The sequence below is a fragment of the Aspergillus steynii genome (assembly GCF_002849105.1).
Source record: "Aspergillus steynii IBT 23096 chromosome Unknown P170scaffold_1, whole genome shotgun sequence".
NCBI classification, from domain to species: Eukaryota; Fungi; Ascomycota; class Eurotiomycetes; order Eurotiales; family Aspergillaceae; genus Aspergillus; species Aspergillus steynii.
Genome location: NW_020194398.1, coordinates 5,352,785 through 5,380,285, shown reverse-complemented (window position 1 = coordinate 5,380,285; position 27,501 = coordinate 5,352,785). Strand labels below are relative to the sequence as shown.

Genomic DNA, 27,501 nt, shown 5'->3' with positions numbered 1-27,501 from the left:
AATCATGAAACAGTCTATGAAGCGAGTCTGGGCTTTTTGAACACGATATTAGATATTCCTAGTCAGCCTTGAGGACTTCGGACAAATGAATAAAGTCAATGCCGAAAGTCTCGGGGGGTTCCATGCCGTAGCACTATAGAAACAAAGCGCTTGCCAGCAGGTGCTTCCATGGAGATGCAGGTAGTTGCACTTGTATAAATCTGTTATAAAGCAGCCAAAAAAAAAAAGAAAGAAAGAAAGAAAACAGATGAAGCAAGGATGCTAACGGCTGTTTACCTTTTCAGTTACTGCCAGAGATATTCAGCTTTTCATACGGCACCTCCTCCCAGGTAGTTTGTCTATGCGATATCTTTCCGCTATGAACTTTCCAAATGGGCACTTCACAGAAAGTAAATATCGGCTATATTCTCTTGGTCAAAGTATCTGTCATAATTGTTATTGGTTGGATATAGCCAAAAACCTGGTTGGTTTCATCTTTTTGATCCTGAAAGGGACATACTGATCAATATATATGACCCTGCTAAAGCGATACATAAGGCGACCTCCACGAGCTCACAAAAGGCCATTGGTGAGCGAGGGGCATCTAGTAAATCGTTTCAGGCATACCGAGCACATCTTCAAACCACTGCTCGTTTCCCAAGTCCATCGACTGCATCCAGACCATCTGGTCGAAATCTGGAATACTATGCCCTTGGCTTTGGCTGTAACCCTGACTGGGACAGATCGCATCAGAGCTCGCACTCCGACCCGACCTAGCCTCCACGTCGTGGGCCTGAGACGGCATATTCCACCTCACCTCACCCCACACTCGACACCTAGTCAGAAGCTTGAATAGGTACTTGAGCAGGTGGTCATTGCACTGAAGCTCTGGCTCCTTGCTGCTCAGGTCCAACTTTTGAAGCATGCGGTCCATCGTCGAGAGTAGGTGGACGGTTTTACGCACCGCATGACAATCCCAGTCGGGGTCTTTGAGCGTGGATAGGTACTTTAGTAGTGTGATGGTGAGAATCATCTGAGACCAGAAGTGGAAGGGTTGGCCGATGAGCTCTGAGCAGGGAACTCGGTAGAAATGGTCCAGCCAGGACTTGATGTTCTCGACAGATTGCCAGAGACACTCGAGACGTTGGAAGCCCAAGGTAGTTCCGCTGTCACCACGGTGGCCGGATAGATCTATAGGTGATGCGTCTTGGCTTATTGTATAGGCTAGCTGGTTTATGTATAGCTCAACGTATTGCACGTTGGTGTTGAGAATTTCTGTCAAGCCGGTTTTTCCCACAAAGATGTCAGTCCATACTGCAGGCCAATAAGCGCCGTCGGGTCCTTCGCCTGGGAATAGCTTACCGAGCTGATCAAAATCTGGGCGAAATGAAGACCTCAGCTCATGCAGCTGCCTTCGTAAAGTCTTGAGGTACAGTAAACGAGGAGCTGAGGCTGCCGCAGAAGCTTTGCCTGTGAGAGCGCAATTCATTTCATCCTGCTGTCGGATATCATCCGCTTTTTGTTTCAATAGTTGCAAGCGTACTTGTGCAACGAATAGGTCATCCGTATGGCACGTTTCGCTGATTGTGAGCACCCGAAGTGCCTCTTCCATCTGAGGCGTCCATCGTAAAGAGTCTTGACGCCCAAGATGCGACGAAATGCTTCCAATCTCACGTTAGTATAATTTGATCCGAGCAAAAAAGGGAGCAGGTAAAGTCATACGCACTTAGAGCTCAGAATAAAACATGCCAATAGTGCGCGCTGCCTTTCCAACAGGTCATACGGCGTTTCGTTTCCAGGACTTTGATCATTTTCCTCTCCCCCCTGGGTAATCTTCATCATGAGTTGCACATCCGGTGAAGACGGCTTAAATAGCCGTAGGTCATAGACTAGCGAAATTGAGAGCATCATAAAGCGAGAGATGAGATCTGCTCGCCCAAGAAATGCGTCAGTACTCCATGCTAGATACGTTAGTAGCCCAAGCAGCAAATCGATGTTCGATTCGACTTTCAGCAACGTAGACGTGGACAAGAGGCGCTTTAGCTCCTCCGTTTGACTGTGTCTTTCCTGTGTCGAAAATGTTGTAACGGTGAGGATAGCTTGGAATAAGACAGGTCTGTTTTGGCGTAGATACCATCTTGTCATGTCCGGAGTCAGGTTTATGAAAGGAAAGGATGGAAGCATTCGAGCACGAAAGAAGTTGAGCCGATCTTCTCCGTTAATTGGCGTTGGAACATGAGGGGATAGAGAGTGATGGTTATGCAAAAATACAGAATTTGGAATTGGCAACGCAGTGATAATCGGGTCCGTCGTGAATGCCGGTCCCTCAGTAAATCCCAGAGGAGTAATCGTAGGAGTTATGAGGGTACTGCTTGAATGAGACGTAGCTGATGGAGCATTGTCTCCATTGAGAGGCTGAATGGCTTTGATAGAACCCCCTGAAGCCCCTGGAGAGGCTATGATTGATTGCATTGCGGACAACAAGCTCTCCATTTTGTCTTCCAGTCTAGCGATGCGCGTATCGGACGCATCTGTTGAGGTTGACTGAGCAGTACGCCTGCGAGCCGAGCCTGATGGCTCGCATAATTTCCCAAGACGGATACATCTGAAGGCCTGATTAGTCTAAGGTCATGCATCGACAGGGCATGCTCCCTCTATGACCTTTCACAATTATCGCCAGTTGCAGTGCGCACACATCGGGATTTGGCCTTGTAACAATGGGTGCAGGCGTGTCCATAGGCGCTGGATTGGCCGAGAGCTGGTTTTGATCTCCCCATTCCTCCCAGAATGATTCCGAATGTCTAAGTTGGCAACATAACGATGGTAGCAGTCGGAAGAGCTACTTTTCTTTGTTGGTCTCGAACGGAGGGAAACTCCGTCGGGAATCCTTCCGTCTCCTGCCGACGGATTCTGAACCCCCGAAGTCCGTTCATAGAACTAGGGGGATCTGACAATCGAATTGCTTACGGAAATAGCGGACATACGGGAAAGTAATATCCGGCTCAAGAACACTGGCCGCGTTTGATTCGTGCAGCAGGTCATCGGCCCGGAATTCACATCAATATTGTAGGTAGGTGAGTGAAATGAGTGATTCTTTGTTTGTCGTTTCGCATCCAGCTACTTGTGTCTTCTATTTATTGTTAATGCAAAATCCATTTTGGCAACTTTACAGGAAAGGTTCCCCACTCAGATCGACAAAGAAACAATTCTCGCGCATACCTCAAGCTAGAGAGAGAACTGCAACCGCTGGTGATGATTTGAACGGAAGTGCTTCTAGTCCTATTGTATCCATTTTCGGGCTATGTCCTTACTTGTCGCCCACCACTGTTTCGTTTCTTGCCACCTCATTATCACCCTGACGAGGCTCGCTCGTAATGACTTGCAGGTTCTTGGCCTTGCGAATGTCCCTCCATCCAAGTCCCGGAGAGAAGGCCAAGACGGCGAGACCGACAGCGATACCAAGGTACATGACGTGGTCGATGCTTTTGGCGTAGGCCGCCAACACGGCACTGAGTTGAGAGTCAGACACCAGATCGTGTATGGAGCGGACTCCCGCATCGACGATGGCTTCCGGGGAGAGGCCAATCTGTGCAGCACGCTTATGAAGTTCCTTACGGAGGCTGTTGCTGAAAATGGCGTTTGCCGCGATCAGAGAGGTTGACGCCCCGATGTTTTGCCAGAATATTATAATTGCCATGGCGAGGGGGATCTGCTCGGGAGCTACCAAGCTTTGTATCGCGATGTATGGCTAGATGAAGTGGAATTGTGTCAGTAGACCGGGGTCATCGGTTAAACGGATCAAGGATCGAACTTACAGCCGCCGCCGTGCAGCCGCTTGCAACGCCGTAGAGAACCTGGTATCCGATCCAGTTGGCGACCGGGGTTGTCGGACTTAGTGTGGACAAGAGTCCGTAGCCAACGGCTGATATCGCACCCCCTGCGAGAAGAAACGGAAGATAGTAGCCTAAAACGGAAACTATGTGGTGATTCATGACAGTTAGTTACATCCAAAAAGATGCCACCGCAGACACTTACTCAGAGTGCCAGAGACCATGGTAAACAGGACCATGCCGAGAGTGATGGGAAGCATGTGCACGCCGCTCATCAAGGGCGTGTCGTCGTGAATCGCCTGGAAATAAATTGCGATGTAGAAATCGGCTACCAGGACGCTGGACAGGCCGAAGAACATGGTCATGGCGGCCGACCAGATGACTCGGTGCTTGAGCATGGCAAGTGGCACCATGGCATTATCTCCCTGGTGATACTCCCAAACCAGAAAGAGACCAAAGGTAAACGCAGAGCCAACCAACAAGCCAATCACAACTGAACTATCCCAGGAGTGTTGATTGCCACCAAACTGAAGTCCTAAGAGGAACATGACAACCGCCGGGCAAATGAGCATAAATCCTGGGAGATCTAGCGATTTGATGGCTGTGCCGAGAATCTCCATGGGAGGGCTTTTGGGTTTGGGCTCGGGGATCTTGTGTAGGAGCAAAAAGCCGCCGATGATAACACCCAAGGGGAGATTGATGTAAAAGCCTGGTTCAGAAATAGTCAGTCTTTGGGGATTCACAAAGCAGTAGACAAATTGACGCACACCACCGCCAGGACACGTTTGTAGTGAACGCTCCTCCAATGATGGGGCCCGTCGCAAGGCCCAACTGGCCCATTCCCATATTGAGACCCATAAACAGCGCCTGTTTTCGTGGCGGCAAAACAGTAGAGATGGTTGTCACCGCGCCGTTAGCCACTCCAGCAGATCCTATGCCCGCGATGACTCGGCCGACGATAAACATAGGCGACGACTGGGCCGCTCCGCATACGGCAGACCCAATCTCAAAAATAACAAAGAAGACTAAAAAGGTCCACTGCATGGGAATTTTATCAGAATTGAATTCGCTGGCGGGAATAATACGTGAGGTGTATGCCAGGGCGTACCTTGATAGAGAACTGGCTATAAATCTTACCAGTCACAGGTTGAAATGCTGCACTCCCAAGCTGGTAGGCACCACCATACCTAGCAGATGATATTAGCTTCCCCCGAAAACAGTTGGCAGTAGTACTTACCAGCCAATGTCCACCAATGAGTCGAATTGGGATGTGATGGCTGGGGTGGCCGTGGATATGACAGCAAGGTCAAGGAAGAATAGGAAATATGCTAGGGTCACTGATGTGAGAATAAAGGTGACCGACAGCCCTGTAGGGTACTGGTACTTGAGCTCTGCATCATCGCTGAAGCTACTGTTCTCGGCACCATCTTGCTTCTGTCTCAAACTCTCTGCCGCAGTTCCATCGAGGATGTCAGTGTTTATTTCGGTCATTTTTAAACGGTAGATTGGGCAAGGATTGTAGTAGGTAAAGTACGGAAGCTGTTGCGCCGATGTGTGATCCTTACCGGAGCATGAAAAATATATAAATAGGACCTCTATTTTTTGCTGATTATAAACACATTCTAAATGAGATCCATCCTAGACCCCTGAGAAATGAATGGATCGGAGTCTGCTTCCGAAATCCGATATCGACTGGGATGCCATTTTGAGTCTGTATAGTACGGACTTCGACCGGAGTGTAGAGCGGAGTCTGGGTCCGAATCCGAGCTGAGTCTGGTCCAGGCCTGGAATTTGGGGTCTCTGAGGTGTGCGCCAGAGTAGAATATAGGGTTCAAAATAATGAATTTGATGCTGAATCCACTTCTGATGGAACAACTAGTGAGAGTTGGTGGTGCAGTGATGAATAGAGGACGAATGGAGTACTCCGCTTGCGATGTCCATCGGGTGGAAATCTCGCTGCCTCAGGCACCTACTTAATCAGCAATGACTCAGCAGCGGAAGCCCGGAAAGCGGAGGAACGATAATCCGGCAACGCGCCTGAGGCCCATCGCAGCGGCGCGGAACTTTTGCCTGCGAAGGCCAGACGAATCGCAGGACCAGCTTGTGTTCACGGAGCCCCCAAGGGCCACATCCACGGCATTGACGCTCGCTTTCCTTTTTCGCCCGTTGCCGATCATCTCCATTGCTTGCGCCAAAAAGTTCGCGCCGTTGCCCTCTGCTTCCTGGTATTTCCCGCGTGGAAGTCGCATCCTCTTTCTCCAACAGACCAGACCGGCTTCCGACATCTTTAAAACGCGCCTTCGCATCCTAATCTATCGCGAAACTACACCCCTTCGCTCCCGACAAACTTCACGGTCGTCGTCCAACACCGTTTTCCCCTCCCTTGCTCGTGTCGAGACATTTCGCTAGGAACCAAAGCGACGGAAAATAAATTGTCAAAGACGCGATAGTGGTTACATCCGAGATCTGCACCTCCGCATCGAATACCTTCTCCCACAGACGATCCGATCCGCTGGTTCAGTTTGGGTGGATCATTGCTCGCTGGGACTCCGGACAAGTGATTTGGCTTGGAGCTTCCCTGGGTTTACCAAGGAGCTGTGCGAAAAGATTGAAATCGGTCGGCATTTAGAACCGTGCGAAATAAGAGTCTGCGAATCCCCTGGGTTCCTTACTCAAAATGAGCGCCAACACTCCCCGCACGTCTTTGCGCCGTATGTGCTTTCCCAGGAACCCTGTAGCTTTGGCAATAAGCCATCTGACTGACCGTTGACCCCGAACAGAGGGCTTGCGGCAAGCTCCTAAAGCAAACCAGCCCTTTATACCAGATACTGCCCCTGTCAGGCGGTCCCATATGAATGCGAATCAGTCACCACAGCCGCCGTCAAGTCAAGCACATTCGACCACCCCAATCAACCCGAACAGCCCTCAGCCTAGCATTGACAATTGGGAAGGAAAAGAGCCGCGACAAGCTCCCATGTCCACGCGTGAGGTAGCAACGCCGGGCAACAGACCCGGCTTGTTTGCCAGCGTACATGAAGTAGGAAAGATGGCCAAACAACCCGACTTCTACGATCCGTACTTTCCCCTCCGATACCTAGAGGTTCCCAAATGTACGTCTTCCTGCCGTGACGATCTTTTCTTACCACTCTACCTTGTTTATCATAGCTGACCATGCTGCGCAGCGGATCACATATACAAACGGGCACACTACGGTCTCCAGTCGGGGATATCAGACGAAGTCGATTTTGCGCTATACCATCTCGTTCAAATATCCAACCAGCGTTGGGACAAATTCAAATTTGAGGGGTTCCCACTGCTTGCGGAAACGTTGATGGAAAAGGCAATCGATGTCTCGGTTATCTGCACCGGAGTAAAGTGGGAATTGCAGTATGACTTTCGGCAACCCACTGATCGTGTTAATGTTTTGAATTCACTGCATGGTACGCGGGATATTCTGGAAAAAATCAAGAATATCCCTGTCACATTGCCTAGTGACACGCTTGAAACATACGAATTCAACCACCGTCTGCGTAACGTCAAGGAAGCCACGCTAGTCCTCAGAAACATGGTCCTCCTGAAGGAGAACGCATTTTACGTCTCGCGCTATGCGAAAGGACTACTCAGGGACTTCTTGGTAATCCTCATCAACCTTCCCAACCAGCCCCGGCTCAACGAGATCAAGAACGATGCCTTGGACATTGCGGAAGAGGTAACCAAGTTTATGAGAACGGACCCTGAGGATCCGCTCTGGATCTCCCTTGTTCACTGCCTGGAATCCTCGGACCGTGCTCACGTTGTTCGCGCACTTTGGGCCCTGACTCATTTCTCTACCGAGCTGGATGAACCAGAAGCAAACCGAGCCCTGGAGCGTATATCGAAACCCACACTGCAACAACTCTACTTCCACACGCTACTCGACGCGGACCGAGATATCCTGAGTGGCGCACTTGATTTCTGGTACCAGTATACACTTTCGCGCGAGAACATTGAGCGTATGATGGATGTCTTCAATCTCTCCGTTATTTTCGTGCCGCGGATGATCGCGCTCTTAACGCACGACGGCCGACCTAGCAAGAAGGAAACCGTTCTACAAGAAGAAAAGGTAGCCCCGCCACCAACGGAAATCCCTCGAGTGCCTCCTGAGCTTCTGAAAGACTTGATGGAGCTATCAGAGCCGGAGCGTAGTTCTCGTTGGCTGCGTTGTTGCTTTGTTGAGGACGCGGACTGTGAGATCACTCAGATCGCGTTGTGGCAAGCCTACCAAAGCCGATTTGCAGACCCTCGTGTCCCCGGCGGTGGTGTTCTTCCAGCAGCTGAATTCATCAAGAACGTCAGCACGACCTTCACCAACGCCCAGGCTCAGGTCATCAATGGCCCCGGCGCCACAACCAGGTTCATCATCAAAGGCATTCGCCCCCTGGAAACTGCCTACACCTTCCAGGGATTTCCCTATATTTACTGCAAATGGGCGGACGCTTCGAAGCAAATGAAACATTGCCAACGCGCCTTTGCCAGCCCTACAGACCTGCGCAACCACATCTTCGGAGACCACATGAATCTCAAGCCGGCCGACACACCCGGTCATTTCAATCTGGACAAGGCTGAGTCCGCGACCCATACCTGTCTCTGGGATAACTGCACGAAATTTCGCTCGTCCGGTCCCAGCGATAACACTGCTATGGTTGCAGGCCACGTTTCGTCACATCTGCCTGAGGAGCGACCCACAGACGCCGAAGCACCAATTTCCAAGCGTGCTGTGCTCCAGGAGCGTATCGTGCGCAAATGGTTCTACGTGGATACGCCAGTGAACGAACGCGGCGAGCCCATCGGGGTGGCCTACAAAGCGGCTCTCGTATTGCGCAATCTCGCAAGAAACCTCCCAAGTGGCATCGCTCCCGAATACAACGGGCTTCCATGGAAGAAGGCCGTATTCCTCAGCAACCGTCCCAAGATTGTCGAGATATGGGATCGTAATCGATCATTACGCAAGGAACTCACTGAACTGATCATGATCATAGAGAGAGAGGATTACTATTAAAAAACAATTTATGGAAAATGTCCATGCGATGAACCGTTCTTACATCCCGAAAACCTCTATTCCCTTCGATATGTTCTGGCCTTTTCTTTTTCTTTCCTCGTTTTTTCCTACTAAATGTTGTATGTACAAATACCCCGTTTTCATTTAAATTTTCCTCCATCTCTATCTCTATATTATTTTAACTATATGTGGTGCCTTTCTTCTATTGCCTGCCCTTTTGTTGCTTGTTTCTTTCACGACGACAACTGGCTAGCTCATCGGGCCTTTTAAGGGACCATGATGAGCTCGACCTATTTTCTTTTATTTTCTTTTTTTCTTTTCGGGCCTCAGAAAAAGAATCTAGTAAAACGGGCTTCGGGGACGGGCGGTCTAAATGAATTAAATGGCGTCTGGCTTTGCGCTTTTGTAACGAGGTAGAAACGGTGCTTCGGCTTTGCTTTATTGTGGGTTCTTTTCCTTTCTTTCCTTTCTATTTCGTTTCAGTTTTATCCTTGTGTTTTCCTTCGCGCCTTGTGGTTTAGTTCTTTTTTTCTCTTTTTTTCTTTCCCTTCAGGTCTTGATGAGTAAGTGTACTATACGGAGTATGATTGAGTATTGATTGATGCGAAGGAAATCGGATATCTATTTAGAGCTTGAAAAAGAATATGATTGCTATTTACTACGTGTCTCCCAAGTAGTGGTAGAGCGTAATCGTTACTCAAATTTCGAATTCTGTTACCCAAGAATAGCTTTATTAAATGATAAGGTTCGAAATGATAACAGATGGATGGTCAAGTCAATGCTCAGTCTGTCTTTCTCTTCGTCGCATGAGCGAATGTATAATCATCATAATATTTGATTACTGAACACTCGACAGATCGGTAATTCCGTGCAAGTCCCCTATAAAGTTCTCGTAATTCAACCACGACATCTCATTCTCTCCGAGCGGGTTCGTCCAGTCCACGGCGTCCCAGACGCTCGGCCAGGGTCCTAATCCGGTGATCTCGAAAGACGGCGCAGCCGCGCTAGTTGCGTAATCGATAGGTGCAGGCTGCATGAAGCCCTGCGAAGATTGTATCCTTGGTTGCGAGGCCGCAGGTTGAGATGGATAGGACACCTGGAAGAATAGGTGCCGAGATGGGGACTGCAGCAGTTGATCCCTTCTCATGCGTGCCTGGGCCATGATGTTCTCCATGGGTTTCCAGATTCGGCCCTGGGATGTGTCCGCGACGAGACGGCCCAGTCGTTCATACGCCTGCTCGATAGGGGCCCAGGACTTAGCCATCAGGGCGGGGTCTTGGCAGACGCAGAGCTCGGAAATGGCGACGGCGAGCGCATGCCACGGGACGAAGGTATACTCGATCCAGCGCCAGGGGAGCGCGCGGGGGTTGTTGCGGATTTCTTGGTTCCTGAGGAGGACGTCGACGGCGAGTTTGAGGAGACGGTCGCCGTGGACGCGGGGAGGGGGGGATTTAGGGTGTTGTTGGAGAGGGCGCAGAACGATCAGTTGCATGCACGCGTTGATGCATTCGGCGACTTGTCGGGCGAACCAGTGGAAGGGGATGGTGTGGGGTTGTGCGTGTTGGAGGAGGGTGGATGCCGTGTGTTGGAAGTCGAGGACGAGTTGCTGGCGTGAGTGGATCGGCTCGACAATTGGGGAGGCGGCGCTGGTGAAATTAAGGATGCGGGAGACGCATTGCGCTTTGAGGGTGATCATGGTGAATGTCATATCAGTGAAACCGGTGGACTCTTGGACGGGGGTGTCCATTTCAAAGCTGATGTCGTGGTCGTTGACGTTCGAAGGGGGGTTGGATTGTAGCCAGGCGACTTGCATCATGGGCTCGGATGCGCGGTCTGTCGCAGCTTGGATGTCGAGAAACCCGATAGCGGTCCAGAGTCGTCTGCGCATTTCTCGCTGAAACGGTGTCACGGGAAATGGCGGTTCTGCCATGTGTAGGGAAAGGGCCTGGGCAATGCGAAGCGCGATGCTAAGCATAGTCCAAACGCGTCGGCTTTGGTCCTGAGATCGAGATGACAGCTGAGTAGAGCATGTTAGCGACGGTTATTCCTTTGGGATCTTTTCAAGAAATGCTCACGAGAAAGAGGGTGAAAGCCTGCAACACGGTCAAATCATTAGTCGTTATATAATCGGCTTGTGTTAGCACCGATTCTGCCTCTTTCTGATAGCGTTCCACCATCAGTGTTTTCTTGACCTTGAATATGTGCTTGTACTCCTCCTCATCAAGGCTGCAGATTGCCGCAAAGCAGACGGCGTATTTCAATGCTTTGGGAGCCAGGCTTCCAGGTGCATAATTCAAGTAAGGCTTTCCGTCAATGAGAAAGGCACTCAGGGAGGGCCTGTGAAGAATTTTGAAGAAGGGATCAACTCTCTGCAAATAGATTTGACACAGCTTTTGTTGCGTGGTTCTGTCAACGAACTCGCCTCTCTCCACCGTCTCTTTCTGAGTCCCAGAGCCTCTAGACATTAGGAGGATCCTCTGGTAACACATGCTCCTGCTGTCACAGTTCGGATTTAGAGAGGTTTGCCCACATGTATCACGCATATCGTGCCTCTAGGTAGCAGTTAACCACAAAAACCACAAACGCATATCTAGTCGGCTCACTCGTCTGAAAAGCCCCTTCCAGGAGCAGGCCGGCGACCGTGACCCATCTTTTGCTTCAATTTGGGATCCGTTGCCGGGAGATTGAGGTTGGGCGGAGCTTTCCCGACTCCTTGTGCTACACGAGGCTTTGGAAGAGGGGAAGCCATCGACAGTCGTTTCGTCGTCCCCGTGGTCCGCGATACCGCGGATTAGGCCTTCGAGACGAGCAATCCGATCTTTGAGGCGCGTATCGTTGTTCGGTCGTTTTTCCGCGGCGCCCCGGCTAGATCGGCCTCGTGGGAGTCGGGCTCGTTCAACGGGGACACATGTGACGCGCAGGCGTTCACAATTGGAGCAGGGATCCAGCTTATCGCACTTGATCTTCCGCCGTCGGCACATTTCGCAAGATAGTCGAATCTGGGGCGTCGCAGAGCTAGTGGCGTGGCGGCCCTGAGCGGCCTCGGCCTGCCCGTGGAGATCCGTCATAGTCGTGGACGAAGCACCTTGGGGTTCTCACAGCGCAACATAGTGGTTTGAAAGACAAATCTTCAGGTGAGGCACGCGGAGAGGAATCTCCAGACTCAAGCGGCTCATGCGGGAAACCAAGCAGTTTTGAAGGCCCCCAATGCCAATGCGATCGGTTCGGCGTCGCAGAAACGCGGGGTTTAGTACCGGACTTAAGGCCAAGCAGCCAGTCATCGATAGGGCGGCGATAACTGTCGACGAGAGCACGACATTCGTGCACGAGCAGAGGCAAAATCAGCCCTGGAGGAGGACATCCACCATCTTGGTTGGCTGTACTTTCTCGTGCCTTCGAGTTGAAAATTCACCGGTCGGGGGAATACAGCAGATGAGTGGCGGTGAGGAGAGAACAGTAAGGAGAAAACAGGGCAAAAGGGGGAGCCTGAGTTGCTGACCCATGGTGGTCTGCAGTGCATCGTGCGATTGGCAATTCCACCGAGAGAATGCAAGGGGTTTGGAGGAATAAGAAAGAAGACCGTCTAAATCCGGTGGGAGGATTGGTGTTTACTCGACGCCTGATTACTTGGATTACTTGGACCGTCCAGGATTGCCTACATGCAGTGCCTCAGGCCAGCACCTCCAACAGGCTTAGCGTCTCCGGCGGACTCGTGACCGTGTTTGTCTCAATTGCATCTCTTCCTCTCGTCCTCTTTCTCTTTCTCTTTCTCTTTCTTATCATTCCACATTCCACTGATGGGATGATGACCCAGCTAAGAATCGCTCCTCGCAGCGATGACCGATCACCGCCGCACGTGGGTCCGATGGGGAACTCCCTCGGCTAACACGAGGAGATAAATATTAAATGGCCTCGCCAATTTCCGTCATCTCCGGGGATCAATAATCCGATTGCCACACCCGCTTGGGCCGAACGGCGGACTACCTCCGTGGCTCCGTGCCACTGACCACTTTCCTAGGAAATTTACAGTACTAGGTCCTTGAATGACACGCTCTATTCTTTCCGAGAGCCCTTCGATTGAAGTAGTCTCCCAAGTTCTCTGACGTTAACTTGTTGGCCCTGCCAATCTGCATCTGTCTTCATTTCAGCTGTTCTCCAGGGGTTCGTTCCGGTAGCCCGGAATGGACTGGTGAACTATAGCAACCATAATACTAATGCATAAGCTGCCACTGGTCACCAGGTACAACTTGGGCCGCCTGCGGGCACTGCCCGAGATATCTCCACAGGTGTCATGTCCCTGAAATAGAACCTTTTCACCCTGAGAAAACACGATGATGGTACCGTGGTTCGTCGCCATCAATTCGTGCCGTCGAAGTTTACCAATACGAGCAAGCCGGCAGTTGTGCTCTTGACCGATCCACAGCGGCAGAGAAGCTCTCAACATTGCAGATGCCATTGGACCATGAACAGAACAACCCCGCCCGATTGAACGACAGCAAAACGCTCTGCTTTTCTAACATAGCTAGAACCTTGGCAATCGATGTCTGATTGCCCGAAACGCATCAGCAAAACCTTCACGAAACTCTGCCGGTGTGGCTATTCTCAAATGGGACTTCTTGACGTGGGCTTCCAGTCAATCTGACTCGGACGATCTCGTAGATAGGGGCATGGTTTCAATCTGTTTGTGCTCCATTTTAGATGGCCTTGTGTCGACACCTTCGATTTACAAGAGGTCCTCTAATATTCGAGACGAACCTACGGCCTTTCTAGGCCTCTAAACCATTCCCTTCCTCGTGAATCCTGGAAATGAAAACATCTCCAAGGCCAGATGTCTATGAGTCAGTAGTTTGTTTACCACTCACCAGGAGATCACTAACTACACGTGGGACCCTCGCTGTGTCGCCACAAGTGAACCATACTTCGTCTTAGCTCCCTAGAACGTACCACTGATAGGCCTGTTTCCCAGGCACTTGCGCCATTGCCGTTTTATTGTTCCTGGCAAACTCTGTTTCCGAGGGCATACCCTGCATCATGGTATCAATTGGCTTCCGGAACATCGACGATATGACCGCCTGGCAAGCTGATCCCATGGCGATCATCATTAGCACGCGTTTGGGCTTCCATGTACCCGCTTGCTAGGCTGGCTTGTTTGCTACATTTTGATTAAGACGACCCTCTATGCCAACAATATCATCGATGTTCCTCCTTTATCATCTATTCTCGACACAGCTGCCCCCCCGGTTGCTAATGAAAAGTCCAGAATAACCATATTCCCCGTTCTCAGTAAACGAGAATAGTCTCTTGATTATGCATTAAGACACCTGCCTCTTGTCTCGCAACTTCGCTTTCTGTCTCGTTTTATATTTCCCAGTGTCAATCCTCTGAGCGACTTGATGGCGATTGGTGTACCCCGCGGTCGTCAGGCCCTTACAACTAGTGCCGTCTTTACCTGCTTGGCTACTCTCCTGGTGGTCATTCGCATATACACGCGGGCCTTTCTAGTAAAACAGATGGGTGCAGATGACTGGACAATTCTTGTATCATTGGTAATTTTCCTGGAGGTTTGTTCAATGGCCGTGCAGTCCACTGATAACCGTCCGTAGGCCTTTAGTTGGGCTTTCTTTGGGGTTTTTGTTGGCGGTATGTTCTGGATCACCAGTCTGTCAGTTCAGGCATGGATGACATGGTGCTAATGAATCTAGAAACCGCATATCTGATGGGAGAGCACTATGCAAATATCCCTGCCCAGATATTTATCAAGCAGATGATTGTCAGTTGAAACTAGACATTGTTTTTGCCTGAATAACTAACATTCAAACCATCTCACGCAGTGCTTCTGGGCCTCAGTTCCTCTCTACCAGGCCAGTCTGCTCACCACAAAAGCGTCAATCCTTTTACAGTACAAACGGGTCTTCTCAACCCCGCGCATGCGTGTCGCCTGCTACTACCTGATCGGATTCCTAGTCATCTACGGAGCGTGGACGATCATGAGCGCATGGCTGAATTGTATGCCCGTGGCTCGGTTCTGGGATGATAGTATAGACGGCTATTGTCTTAACAAGAAGGCGCTCTGGTTCTCGAACTCGGCAATCCACATCTTCACCGATATTCTGATCATGGTTTATCCTATGCCGGTTCTGAAGAGTCTTCAGCTTCCACGACGGCAGAAGATTGCTCTGATGGGTGTTTTTCTCCTCGGTGCTTTGTACGTTCAGTCCTAGTGCTTCTTTCTACCCACGGCTTCGATGTTTACTAACATTTTAACTCCAAAGCGTCTTGATCACTAGCATCCTTCGCTTGAAGAGTTTACTAGTCATATCTAATACCACGGACCCAACTTGTACATCATCCCTTCCTCCCTCCCTCTATCCCCCACCAACCCTCATACTAAGACACCAAATCAAACCCAGACGACAACGTCGGCGCTGCCACCTGGTCCGCCATCGAATGCAACGTCGCTATCATCTGCGCCTGTCTCCCCGGCATCCGCGCCTTCATCTCCCGGCTCATCCCTCGCATCCTATCCACCCGCAGCGGAAGCCGAAGTGCCAAAGCCACGACGAACCGGAACGCTCGCAGCCGCAGCCGAAACACCATTCTTACAGGCTTCCAGACATCGACGTCCGTCGTTGCAAACGCGCCAGATTACCGATTACAGAACCTAGACTCGCGTGGCCGTAGCCCTGGGCACGATGACCGTGATAGTCAGATTGATAGCCGGGAGAGGATCAAGGTCACGACGGTGCTGGCACAGGAGTTTGTGGATAGTGGGAGTGGGAGTACGCCTGATGAGGATTCAAGTGTGCGGGGGTTGGTTGATAAATAGGAGGTAGGTGAGTATTAGACCTGCGTGTTTGGTAGTTATTGGGCCTTTTCAAGCCTTCTAGGTAGTATAATGGGTGTTTTTCTGAATGTGGACGTGCCTCAATTCGACTTCCTTCTTTGGAGAAATATCCCCCTTACGAACTATTCAGTGGGTTAGAATAGAGCAGTAGGCTTTAAAAACACAAATATGAGAAGCAAGTAAATCAGAGTAACTTAAGATGAAAACAGTTACAGAAAACGAGGTATGACTTCCGAAATACAGAGAAATCAATCATTCAATCGTGTTGTTCATGAATCCACTCCACCCATTTTACAATCCAAGGGGTCGCTCTTCAGGTTCCCTACCCTAACAAGCATAGGCAAGCAATTAATCAAGTCATGACCAACCAACGCACGCAAGAAAAAGACATAGATAACGCATAAGCAGAAGACAAGAGATACCCCTTCCTACCATTGAAACCAGTAAACCGGAAAATTAAAAGAAATAAAAGGATGAATAAAGAAAGTCAAATTTGCGATCTGGCGCGAAAGTCTAAGAATAGGTAATAACACCAAAATATGTGCATTTTCAAGGGCATGAAGAAGGCTCAGGAAACGAACGGAAAAGGCCCATCTACTCCCAAACATTAGAGAATAAATCATCAGCGCCACCAAACCCGCCTGCCGGTTTAGTCGAACTCGTCGCCGTGGTGCTCGATGACACGGGCGCTGCGCTGGCCCATCCGCCAAAGTCCTCGTCTGCGGCCACCGTGGGGGCGGGCTTGGAGCTGGACGCCGACGGAGACGGCGCACCCCAGCCGGCACCGATGTCGTTGGCGGTCAGGGTATCCGGTACCTTCATCATCGAGGCCGCAGTGGTGGATGTAGAGGGGGCCGGGGGTGCCGGGTCAGGGGTGGACCAAGCGTTGCCGCCCCAGGGGTCCATGGCTGGCAGAGCGCTTGCGATGGATGCGGTGGACGCGGCCGGGGCTTGTGGCTTAGGAGGAGGGGGCGCGCTGATGTTGAAAGCGGAACTTAGCTCCTGCTGCGGGGAGGCGACGGCCGCGGGTGGAGATGGCGACTTCGCAGCTGGCGCTGGGGGTGGGGATGACAGGCCGAGCAGGTCGTTTGACAGAGACGACGATGGCGGCGGCTTCGGCTTGGTGGGCGGGGGGGACGCAAAGCCGCCGAATCCCGAGTCGAACCCGTTGGATGAAATCGACGTGGTGCGAGATTGGGGCTTGGCCGGCGGGATCGTGGGAGACGTGAGACTGTCGAACAAGCTGCCTCCACCAGCAGCGGAAGCGGTAGGAGACGAGACCTTGGGCGCGGCCGGTGTCGACTTGGCAAAGCTGGTCAGGTTGGCAAAAGGCGAGGGCTTCTCGGCGGGTTTGGGAGGCGGAGGAGACGTGGTGGACGGGAAGCTCAATCCACTGAATGCATCGGTGAGACCACCCATGGAAGACCCGGACTGCGGTGCAGGGGATGCCAGATCGCCGAACGAGGAGGTCCGTTCATGCTGCGCCGGAGCAGGCTGAGGCTTCGAGTAGAGAGAAAGGATGGATTGCTTCAAATCAGGTCGGGACATGCCAGTCGGGTTGGTCGGTGTGGATGCCGTGCTCGCCGGACGGCTGCTGGGAGCCGGTTGGGTGCTGCCGAAGAAATCCAGCCCAAGCAACGAATCGCCCGGTCGTTGAGGCTTGGGGGCAGCCTGCGGCGGCGGTTGTTGGGGTTTCGGCGCAGCTCGGGGTGTAGGTTCTGTCGTGCTCGGGCGCACCGGAGGCGAGATGTCATCGCCAAAGAGATCGATGGCGGGTTGCTGGCGTTGAGGCGCGGGGGGTTGGCTAGAGGTGGCCACTCGTTGAGACGCCGAGCGCTCAAGCTTCGCCTTTTCTTGAACGACCGCAAGAGGCTGCAAGAACATCCAGGTCAGCTGTTGGTCCATCGAGAAACTGGGGCTCCATGTCACTTGCCACATCGTCATCACCGGTATCTAGCGTTGAAGGGTCGGGCATTGGGCCGTCCATCACCCATCGCTTCGAGTCGTACTTGGTCCGGATGAAATTCTCGATCTTCCTGTCCCCATATTCCCATTAGACAAGGGACCCAAACGACCGAGCGGAGAGGCGGGAGACAATTCCACTTACGCTTCCGAGGGAACATGACCAGGCGCCAGCTTCGCTTCCCAATATCTGCCAAGAATCCATCAGCACACAAACTCTCCATTATGTCGAAACCACAGTCTCAAGGGGCATCGCACTTGTTGGCCCTTCCATTGCCCCATCTCAGCACGCTCTGCAGTTGTTCATCGGTCCAGGCATCGAGATCCACGGATTTCACGCGGCTGATATGGGTACCCATTCCCCGGTGAATGCCCGAGCAGCGGATGCAGATAAAGATTCCGAGGTTCCAGGAGGCCCATCGCGGATCTACCGAGTCAATTGTCAGTTGCAGCGTCCCCCGAGATCGAATGTCCGATGCACGGAACCATGGGAGGGGAAGTATATCGGCACAGGCGACTCACGTTTGTTGCGCTTGCAGTCGGCACAGGTCTTGTTGTACTCGAGTTTGAGCAGGTTCTTGATGGTCTGCTGGTTCTGAGCAGCCTGGGATGGCGTCGCGCGTCGAGACATCACAGCGGGCGAGAGCAATCCACTCGAGGCAGGCCGGGTCAGGCAAAGGGACGACAGGGACGGACAGAAAGGAGGATGAAACTCGACGGCGATCGTTTCGTCGGTCAGGTGGCGTTGCCGGCCTGAGGCGCCTGGCTGCCCGATGCGGTGGGCTACAGGCACCAAGTGTGCAATTCTATCCTTAACTACTCCATGAGGTACTCATCTGCACTCTGTACACCTTTCCATTGTGTTACACGCTTTTCATCTAATATACCCCCCTCACGCCTTCGCCTTCGGCTCTCCCCCGTCCTCCTGGAATCGCAGACTGACGCTATTCACGCAGTGTCTCTCATCCGTCGGCGTCGGGAACCCCTCGCCTTTGAATACATGACCCAGATGTCCTCCGCAGTTGCTGCACACGATCTCCGTCCGCTCCATCCCAAATGAACTATCCGTGTGCCGGGTCACCGCGCCGGGCAGCGAGTCGAAATACGCCGGCCATCCGCATCCGGACTTGAACTTGTGCGAGGCCTTGTATAGCGGCGCATTGCAGCCCGCGCAGCCGTAGACTCCCTCGGTCGGATAGTGCGTGTCGTATTCGCCGGTGCCGGCACGCTCGGTGCCCTTTTCACGCAGGATGCGGAATTGCTCTATGGGTTGGGTGAGTTAGATGGGGTTGGGCTTTTAGCTATAGGGAAGGCGGGGGCGGGGACTTACCCGGACTGAGCACGGCGCGCCAGGCGTCGTCGCTGCGCTGGTCGGGATAGGACATGTTGTCGCGGGGACTGGAGCTGAAGAAGGAGCTTAGGAAGGGGATCGTTGGCGCGGCTTTCAGAATGGTTGCTCGAGGGCGAGGGGGTGGAGCTGTGGCGGCTCGGGGTATGACGCGGGATCGGAGGGGAATGGCGAAAAGACGAAGAGACGAGTAGAGGGTCTGGAAACGCATGGGGAGAGGTATGCGGATGGGTTGAAGTAGGGACTAATACATATGCGTAGGAACTGATAAAGTAGTTCAATCACTGCAGTTCAAATACTTTGCGATGATTCAAGGCATCCTCAGAGCCCCACATGACGTTGAAATGGAACGTCTTGCTTCTCATTGGCCACGTTTTGCCATCCCAGAATACTCCGATCTATGTGGTATAGAACTATGTTCATGGCTTCATATGCCCTCAACTATATTCAACAATCGTACACATGCACATGGGTATCACCAAGCTAATCAGGCACAATATCAACGTCGTCGCACCACCCCCGTCACGGTCAAAACGCCCTCCCCGACTTCCACCCTCCAGCCTTCTCGAGCCAGCATCTTGCCCACCGCTGGCCCCAGGCGCGAGGTGCCGTCGTGGCTGTGGCGCCCAACTCCGGTGACAATGCGATATCCTCCGCCGATCGAATCGCTGCCCCCTCGCACGTACCTGGCATCCCCCAGGGAATCCCACCAGTCGCCGACTCGCTCACTGGCGATGCGAACCGCATCCTGGACCGAGACGCCGTGCAGATCCAGCATGTTAGACGTCGACTGCGAGTCTACCAAGGCGTCGGCGGCATCCGCGGCATTGCGCTTCGCCCGCTCGAGATGGTCTCGTCCCACGGCGGAATAGTAGGCAGCCGCTCCACCCATAAGTCGATCCGACTTGCCGCGTCTATACGCCATCGAGGCTTTCGAGAGAGCTTCTGCGCCGGCTGCGAAATGAACCCCGGCAGAGCTCCGTACCGTCGTGTAGTCTCGAGCGATTCGCGCTGCGGCTTTTCGCTGCGCTGGCGTTTCGTCGTCCGGGTCGAGAGGCAGTGGCGCCGCGGTGATCTTGATCAATTCCGATACCGATGGGGTGACTGGTCCGGTGAGCATCGCATCGGCTAGTTCACTGGCGGCCGAGGTTGAGCTCCTAGTGATTGCGAGAAGACCGGCAAATGTTGTTGGTGGGATGGACGGAAACTCCTGGATCAGTTCGGCCACCTGGGCCAACGTAACCGGGTCTCGATTGATCTCTTCCTCCTTCGCCGGGGCATAAGCGCCGGCGAGAGACCGAATAGTGATCGGCAACGAAGCTCCGTTGGCATGGTAAGCAGACGCCACTGCTTCTTTCTTGAGAATCGGAGAGGTCCGAGAATGGATGAAGTCCACGTCCTTCTGGGCGGAATCCCATTTGTTGACGGGGCGGGGCGACTCCAAGTCTTCCGAATCAAAAGCAGACATTTCTTGGCTCCTGGTGGCTTTGTTCTTGCCTTTGCGTTTGCGACCCTTTTTGCGCGATATGTCGGCATCTACGCCGTCCTGAAACCCGTCGATGCCTTTCGGAACCGCCACCTTGGGGTCGTTCTCGTTTGACGGTTGCTCGTCGAAAAAGACCAGATTGAGCAGAACATCCATTGACCGATCTACATCCCCACTAGACTTTTGCAAAGTATGCTGTATGGTGAAGTCGTCCGCCGAGGGGAACATTTCCGTTAAATAATCAATCTTGTCTTCTTGCGTCGCTCCCGACAGACGTAGAGAGCCATCGGCAGCAACCGTGTATGCCACGCGATCGGACAGTCCCGACCGATCATTCCTCTGACTCTTGCTCTTCCCATTCAGGCTGGTTGACGAAAAGTCGGAGACGAGGCTGGTCACATCGGTTTCGCGCGACGGATTGGTGCCGTTTTGCGACACGCTGCGCTCCGACGGGATCCCGTCCGCGTCGAGGCCTTCCACCGATCCCAAGCCGCTCGTCCCGGAGGGATCGAAGGGAAGTCCCTCCTGTTCCCATGCAGACAGCTTCAGGGTATCGAGGGTATCTCGGAGGTCCTGGATCTGAGTCGCGTCGGAGAGGTCATAGTCGCAGACGATCGCGGTGAACAAGGCTGCGTCGAGGGGTGGGCAATAGGTTTCTTCCAATTCCTGCAGAACCAGAGGCCATTAGCCCCGAGTCAGAGGTCCAGGCCATTTTTTGCGGGCAGGCGACATGGGAAGCGAAAAGGCAGGACCTCAGGACTCACTTTGAATAAGCCGGCACCTTTGTCATCCATCTTCGAAGTCGCTGATGATACGTCGGGGATGTATTCGGGGGTTCCTGGGCATGCCTCTGGGGGTCTAAAACAGCCGGCGGACTTCTGGCAAGGCGGCCAATCCCTGCGTCAAGGTTGTGACAGGAGAATTGAGAAGCGCAAAGTGAGAGTTCTGAAGCGGGGGAAGCCAAAACGACCGCAGTCCCGGATGACATAATATGACTCAGGCCGCTGCCAAAACATGGCCAAATGACTCGGAATTATGATTCAACTGCAATTCTAGCCTAATAGTAGATCGATGATCTACTGCAGGAATTTCTACTAGTGCATTTTAAATGTATTTTTATAGTATCTCTAGAGTTAAGGTAGGTCCTTACTGGAGGGAAAGCCCGATAATATGATCCCGGACGCTTATATTTAGTTTTTAAAGATTTATACTCCTTTACTATCCCTCGTCCAAACCAGGCTTATAGTTCTTACCTAAATTGGGCTTTCTGCCTTAATTTAGGCTACAGTATACTAAGCGCATACCTGCTATCTAGGTAATGGGCCCATAGACTCACTGCCATACAACCCCGGGGCCCGGAGTATGTTCCATCACCACCATTGGAGCATAATAAATGATCCCTGGGCCTGGCATCATCCAGGTTCTGAAAATTGAAGAATTACTCGTGTCTCATAAAATACGTGGACTGCAGATGAAAGAATCTAAGGGAAGCTGGTGAATGCTGCAGCCCCGGTAAAGCAGATTATAAACAGCATAATCCTTGGACGCTGTGACTAGTCTGAGTGAATGATACACCTCGCCCAAGAAACATAAGGATAAACGATAGTAAAGTCTACCAAAGCTCTACACTCCATCCGCAAGATCTACCAGATCAAAAAATCTAATTCCCACGCAACAAAGAAATATCCCCCTGTGCCGTCCCAATCTCCGTCTCAAACTGCAACTTCCACCACTCCACCGTCTCGCGATTCTCCATGAAAGTCGAAAACCGCGTCAGCGGCGACGCCGGATCCTCCCACACACTCCCTGCCGTAGACGATAGATCCTTCCGCGCCAGATAGCTCCCGTTGAACGTCTTCTGGTGCTCGTCACTCAGCAGCCAGCTCATGAACAGCTTGGCGCTTTCCGGCCGCGGCGTCGTCGCGAAGATAGCGCCCGTCTGGGGCCAGTACACGTGCGTGTCCTTGGGGTCGGAGGTGGACAGGTTCCCGCGGGGTGAAGTGGTGAAGGACAGTGAGCGGGTGGACTGCTTGCGCGCGATTTCGGCGGCGGGCTCCCCGGTGCCGCGTACCCATTTCACGTCCTGCTGGAGGAGCGCGTCGAACCATTCCCAGCCGTATTGGTTGATGATGATGGAGAAGAGGTACAGCACGGCGTCGTCGTCGTTGGGGTACGTGAGCACCAGCTTGCTCTTCCATTCGGGGCGGGTGAATTCCTCGTAGGTGGACGGGACGGCGGACTCGTCGAGCAGGGCAGGGTTGTAGATTAGGGTTCCGAAGCCATCTGGGATGAGGGTTAGCGTTGGAAGGGGTTGAACAGCTATCCATATCGAGGGTCTTAGCTTACAGATGAAAGTTCCGATGAACGCGCCGTCCGGATCTCTGATATCGGCCCAGACATCCTCCCAATGCGCCGGTTTATAGGGGTACAGCCGACCCTCCTTCTTCCAGCGGACATAGTCGTGGACCGTTTGCAAGACGGCAATATCGGCGCCGTCGGACCCGGTGCGCTGGAACTGGCGATTGACCCGACTGTCATGGTACTTGGACACGTCGACGGTGAGGTTCAGTTCAATGTCGGGGAATCGGGCTTTCCACGCCTTGATGGTGGATTCGCCCTGGCTGACGGCTAGTGAGGGTCAGTCAGCTATGCCTCGTTTCGTCAGGCGTAGTCCATGACACGCACCGTCTCCTCCCCAGAGAACCACCAGACTTCCTTGCTCCTTCTTGGCCGCGGCGTAGATCTCGTCCAGCGTGCGATTCTCGACCGCCGGAGAGTGTCCAGGGTACGAGTTCCATTCTGGCAATGCCGCAGCGGCCAGGCCCAGGAAGCCCAGAACAGAGAATGCGGCTTTCATCGTGCAAGATCTGGAATGCTTTGTTGAATTTGTTGGTTGATCAGATCAAACTGCTGGCATGAGGAACTATATAGCCCTATACGGAACAATTCCGCGCTGATGACCAACCTGTTTACGAAGGCGTCGAAACCACAGCCCTGATGGAATGCTGGGCCAGTTAGATGGAGAATCAATGAAGGATGGTGTGATCCAAGACATTGATCCACTCGGGTTAGGCTGCAATAGCTTAACGCTCTGCAAACAGCGTCCAGCTAACTTGAATCCTGAAGGATTCGGCTGTTTATGGAAATGTAGACGACGTTATGGTTTAAACGCAGGGCTCAGCGTTTCATGTCCCTCCAATGTGTCCGCTAGTCGGGGCTTATCTTATCCATCAGCTTGTTTTCCGCTCAACTGTTGATGCCGATGGAACTGATTCCGAAGGGATTTGATCAGAGAGATACGCTATTTCGAGGAGGCGGATGTTCTGGCCGTTTCTGTCACTAGAAAGGGACACCTGAACGTAGTTCTGGGACAGACCCGCAAACGTCTCGGCCCGCGGAAATTCGCCATCTCGTAGGATTGCCCTATTGGGCTCTTCAGGGTGCATTCTCTGCCCAGGGGCTCTCAGGGCCGATGGAGATACCGGCTGATTATCTGGGGGTGTGTCTCAGCGAAGGGGCTATATCGGCTCCTAATCAAAATGAGAAAAGGATGATCGACACAAGCTTACACAGGGATTGGCCTGACTTCATTGCGGAGTCTCGTCGGGCGTCATCTTTTTGCACCATGCGGTGCCACTAAGGTGAAGCCTAACAGCCCTAGAAGCATTATTACTATCGTGGTCTGCCACCCCTTCCTCACTAAAACCAACACGGATTCGCTGACAACTCGGCTCGAGTCATCTTGGCCAGGAAACTGCTTCCATTTTTCACACGCTTGTCATTTTTTTCATCATTTATTAACATAATCATGGAAAACACCGCCACGCTTTCTTCTGATCTATTCCACCATTAGAGGCCATAGCCTATCAGCAATTTGAATATGGATACCAGAAAGGACAAAGACGAAAAGAGGAAGGCATGAGAGAAAACCAAGAACAAACAGACCCGACAAAGTTTTAAGGAAGATCAAGCTGCGGCTGGAACTTCTTGCTGCTCGGCCGCGTCTGCCGGAGGCTGCGCTGCATCCACAGGCACATCTGGGACATCCTGGCCTTCAGCTTCAGAACCCTGAGCACCGGCACCAAACGGGTTCGGCCTCGAGCCATCCTGTCCACCTCCGAAGCCCGCGAATTCGCCCGTCAAGGAATTACCGGCATTGTTTGGCGCATCGACAGACTGGCCAAAGGATTGTCCACCAAATCCTGACAACGTAAAGGTGTAGGAGCCCTGGAGCCCATTGGCAGTGCCGTTGCTATCGGTTTCATTGTCATTTCCTGGGGGCTCTGGGATCTCGGGGATCTCGGGCAATCCACCGAAGCCGGGAAAACCAGAAGTATCTTGAGACTCGTCGGCTTCCTGTCCTGGCTGACCTGGGAATCCTGGAAACTCACCCGAGCCGCCTCCGGTCAATCCACCAAGTCCTGGGTTTTGGGCATCTTGTGAGAGACTATTTCCCGGGCCCCCGGGGACATTTCCGGGGCTGGGGATATCAGCATCTTGAGAAGGACCCTCGCCGTCTCCCTGGGTTGGGAAACCGGGGAAGCCAGGGAAATCTCCACCCCCAGGGGGGTTACGAGAACCAGGGAGCCCGGCGGTTTGAGTATTGTCGCTTTCCCCTATTACGCCTGGGAAGCCGGGTCTGTCACCGCGAACTGGACGGCCATTCCCGGGAAGGTCTCCAGAGCCTGGGATATCAACGTCTTGAGCGGGATCTTCCCCTTCTCTTTGGCTGGGGGGGTTGGGTGTAGCCGGTTCAGTATCGGCGTTGTCAGAAGCCGGAGTCTCGACATCCTGAGCGGGAGTCTCACTTTCTCCGTCTTGGCTTGGGGGGTTGGGTGCGGCCGCTTCAGAATCGGCGTTATTGGAAGCCGGGGTCTCGGTGGCCTGAGCGGGAGTCTCACTTTCTCCGTCTTGACTTGGGGGGTTGGGTGCGGCCGCTTCAGATTCGGCGTTATTGGAAGCCGGAGTCTCGACATCCTGAGCGGGAGTCTCACTTTCTCCTTCTTGACTTGGGGGGTTGGGTGCGGCCGCTTCAGAATCGGCGTTATTGGAAGCCGGGGTCTCGGTGGCCTGAGCGGGAGCCACGCTGTCTCCTTCGCTTGGAGGGTTGGGGGCATCCGCTTGGGAATCGAGGTTGTTGGAGACCGGGACATCAGTAGCCTGAGGGGCCGGTGCATCTTGTCCTCCTTGGGTTGGGACGTTAGAGAATCCTGGGACCCCTGATCCTTGACCGAAGCCTGAGAAACTACCACCTCCGAAGCCTCCAAATCCTCCGCCGCCGGGGAGGCTGCTAGAACCAGGAAGTCCTGCGCTTTGAGGGCCACTTCCAGCTCCTCCTTGGCTTGGAGAGTTAGAAAACCCCGGGAAACCTTGCCCCTGGCCGAAGCCCGAGAAGCCTCCCCCTCCGGGGAAGCTACCAGCGCCAGAAGCACCTGCACCTTGAGGGGCATTTCCATACCCTGCTTGGTTTGGGGCGTTGGAGGATCCTGGCAACCCTGATCCCTGGTTGAATCCTGAGAAACCACCACTACCGAAGCCTCCAAATCCTCCACCACCGGGGAGGTTAGTGGCCGGGGCTTCAGTACTTTGAGAAGCATCTTGTCCTTGGCTTGGTGTGTTTGAGAACCCTGGGAAACCCGACCCCTGTCCTCCACCTGGGAAGGCTCCTCCAGGGAAGCCTCCGCCCCCGGGAGGATTACCAGAGCCTGGGAATCCAGCTGGCTGAGAGGCATCGTCCCCTGCTGCTCCTTGGTTTGAGGAGCCGGAGAAACCTGGAAAGCCGCTGCCAAAGCCGCCACCACCTGAGAAGCCTCCTCCAGGGAAGCTTCCGCCTCCAGGGAAGCCTCCACTGGGGAAAGTTCCACCGCCGGGGAGGCTGTTAGTGGCGGGGGTTTCGGCACTTCGAGAAACATCCTCGCCTTGCCCTTGGCTTGGTGTGTTGGAGAACCCTGGAAAGCTGCCGCCTGGGAAACCTTCTCCTGGGAAGCCTCCGCCTCCGGGAGGACTGCCGGAGCCCGGGAGCCCAGCTGGCTGGGAGGCATCACCACCTGCTGTCCCCTGGCTTGGGTAGCTGGAGAAACCGAAGCCCCCGGGGAAGGAGGATCCCTGTCCGAAACCTTGGAATCCTCCACCACCCGGAGAAGCTCCTCCTCCTAAGAAGCTTCCAAATCCTGAGCCCTGGGCGCCCTGGAATTGGCCATTGCCTTGGCCTCCACCAAAGCCGGGGAATTGCTGTACGCCGGGCACCCCACCCGCCTGGCTCCCGGGGTTCGGGGCAGCGCCTTCTGTAGTGGCAGCGGGGTTGGGGTTGGAGATATCCTGCCGCTTAGATAGCGTCGTTGTCGTAGTTGGGTTTTCATCCTGGGTGTTGCCGAGAGGGAGGGCGAGGGCCGAGGTGCACAGCCCCAGGATAACCGTCGATGTCTGGGGCTTCATAGTCAAGATCGTGCCCAGCAGCCGAATAGAGTAACCAGTCTGCAAGTACGGTGATCGGCGACAATGATAACGGAAAGGACTAGGATCAGTTAGGCTGTCAAGACTCGACAAATGTGGACATGTCTTAAACCATATATATCTCCTTCCCCCTGGAAGACCCGAGCCGAATGCATTTAGAAGTATGTAGCAGAAATTCGGTTCCGAATGTCCTACTCCGGAGGAGGACAAGGGACCTTCCAAGTCCGGGGTGAAACAGAAACGGAGATGGAGATGGGCCATGAATGGACTTTGGACAGATTGACCGAATGCGTCTGTCTGTCTGTTGCCTGTGCCTTCGTGCGCTCTTCAGCCATCTCTGCAATCCGAGGATGAACTAAGCGAGATGGGTCTGATGGAACGGTGAACCAAGATGGCGTAAGACGTGATGAGCAAGATGCTCGAAGGTTGACAGAATCATCACACTCTCCTGAGCGGGAGAACCTGCTGGTCAGTGACAGCCATGTGACACCGACTGCAAACAATGCAACCGAAACAACCGTTAGACTTTCCCCCATTGTATGTTCGACCCTTCAGCATCTC

General features: G+C 53.1%; 10 protein-coding genes across 10 annotated transcripts; 2 read left to right on the top strand and 8 right to left on the bottom strand.

The window, feature by feature from the left end:
• Positions 1–302: 302 nt before the first annotated feature.
• Positions 303–2,842, bottom strand: P170DRAFT_399635 (Zn(II)2Cys6 transcription factor domain-containing protein). The gene is made up of 5 exons (XM_024846288.1): positions 2,641–2,842; positions 1,706–2,584; positions 1,342–1,640; positions 500–1,254; positions 303–423 (listed from the first exon to the last, which is right to left on the bottom strand). Exons 1-4 carry the CDS (start codon positions 2,754–2,756, stop codon positions 584–586), a joined length of 1,965 nt encoding a protein of 654 aa, XP_024710776.1. The 5' UTR covers positions 2,757–2,842; the 3' UTR covers positions 303–423; positions 500–583.
• A 444-nt stretch (positions 2,843–3,286) lies between these two features.
• On the bottom strand, positions 3,287–5,300 carry P170DRAFT_470887 (MDR family MFS transporter; the record flags this gene model as incomplete). The annotated part of the gene is made up of 6 exons (XM_024852793.1): positions 3,287–3,727; positions 3,795–3,955; positions 4,015–4,518; positions 4,577–4,847; positions 4,918–4,996; positions 5,047–5,300. The coding sequence occupies 6 exons, from the start codon at positions 5,298–5,300 to the stop codon at positions 3,287–3,289; spliced, it is 1,710 nt and encodes a 569-aa protein (XP_024710775.1).
• Positions 5,301–6,486: 1,186 nt separating this feature from the next.
• P170DRAFT_346353 (putative chromatin remodeling complex subunit (Rsc9)) lies at positions 6,487–8,847 on the top strand (the record flags this gene model as incomplete). The annotated part of the gene is made up of 3 exons (XM_024843563.1): positions 6,487–6,520; positions 6,590–6,919; positions 6,992–8,847. The coding sequence occupies 3 exons, from the start codon at positions 6,487–6,489 to the stop codon at positions 8,845–8,847; spliced, it is 2,220 nt and encodes a 739-aa protein (XP_024710774.1).
• Positions 8,848–9,685: 838 nt separating this feature from the next.
• Positions 9,686–11,915, bottom strand: P170DRAFT_422014 (Zn(II)2Cys6 transcription factor; the record flags this gene model as incomplete). Its single annotated transcript, XM_024847404.1, has 3 exons — positions 9,686–10,864; positions 10,923–11,399; positions 11,451–11,915. The coding sequence occupies 3 exons, from the start codon at positions 11,913–11,915 to the stop codon at positions 9,686–9,688; spliced, it is 2,121 nt and encodes a 706-aa protein (XP_024710773.1).
• A 1,982-nt stretch (positions 11,916–13,897) lies between these two features.
• Positions 13,898–15,673, top strand: P170DRAFT_399626 (putative integral membrane protein; the record flags this gene model as incomplete). Its single annotated transcript, XM_024846287.1, has 6 exons — positions 13,898–14,393; positions 14,451–14,487; positions 14,550–14,617; positions 14,679–15,052; positions 15,120–15,187; positions 15,258–15,673. The coding sequence occupies exons 1-6, from the start codon at positions 14,241–14,243 to the stop codon at positions 15,671–15,673; spliced, it is 1,116 nt and encodes a 371-aa protein (XP_024710772.1). The 5' UTR covers positions 13,898–14,240.
• Positions 15,674–15,810: 137 nt separating this feature from the next.
• Positions 15,811–18,307, bottom strand: P170DRAFT_433007 (stromal membrane-associated protein). Its single transcript, XM_024848388.1, has 5 exons — positions 18,176–18,307; positions 17,912–18,080; positions 17,799–17,843; positions 17,625–17,727; positions 15,811–17,563 (listed from the first exon to the last, which is right to left on the bottom strand). The coding sequence occupies exons 1-5, from the start codon at positions 18,282–18,284 to the stop codon at positions 16,286–16,288; spliced, it is 1,704 nt and encodes a 567-aa protein (XP_024710771.1). The 5' UTR covers positions 18,285–18,307; the 3' UTR covers positions 15,811–16,285.
• Positions 18,308–18,471: 164 nt separating this feature from the next.
• On the bottom strand, positions 18,472–19,301 carry P170DRAFT_375238 (peptide-methionine (R)-S-oxide reductase). Its single transcript, XM_024845311.1, has 2 exons — positions 18,984–19,301; positions 18,472–18,916 (listed from the first exon to the last, which is right to left on the bottom strand). Exons 1-2 carry the CDS (start codon positions 19,210–19,212, stop codon positions 18,546–18,548), a joined length of 600 nt encoding a protein of 199 aa, XP_024710770.1. The 5' UTR covers positions 19,213–19,301; the 3' UTR covers positions 18,472–18,545.
• A 199-nt stretch (positions 19,302–19,500) lies between these two features.
• Positions 19,501–21,354, bottom strand: P170DRAFT_506062 (Smr domain protein; the record flags this gene model as incomplete). Its single annotated transcript, XM_024854353.1, has 2 exons — positions 21,252–21,354; positions 19,501–21,153 (listed from the first exon to the last, which is right to left on the bottom strand). Exons 1-2 carry the CDS (start codon positions 21,279–21,281, stop codon positions 19,501–19,503), a joined length of 1,683 nt encoding a protein of 560 aa, XP_024710769.1. The 5' UTR covers positions 21,282–21,354.
• Positions 21,355–22,004: 650 nt separating this feature from the next.
• On the bottom strand, positions 22,005–23,367 carry P170DRAFT_461336 (ABC transporter substrate-binding protein). Its single transcript, XM_024852027.1, has 3 exons — positions 23,173–23,367; positions 22,834–23,115; positions 22,005–22,770 (listed from the first exon to the last, which is right to left on the bottom strand). Exons 1-3 carry the CDS (start codon positions 23,342–23,344, stop codon positions 22,148–22,150), a joined length of 1,077 nt encoding a protein of 358 aa, XP_024710768.1. The 5' UTR covers positions 23,345–23,367; the 3' UTR covers positions 22,005–22,147.
• Positions 23,368–24,167: 800 nt separating this feature from the next.
• Positions 24,168–27,354, bottom strand: P170DRAFT_433003 (uncharacterized protein). The gene has a single exon (XM_024848387.1). The coding sequence runs from the start codon at positions 26,920–26,922 to the stop codon at positions 24,454–24,456; it is 2,469 nt and encodes an 822-aa protein (XP_024710767.1). The 5' UTR covers positions 26,923–27,354; the 3' UTR covers positions 24,168–24,453.
• Positions 27,355–27,501: the final 147 nt, after the last annotated feature.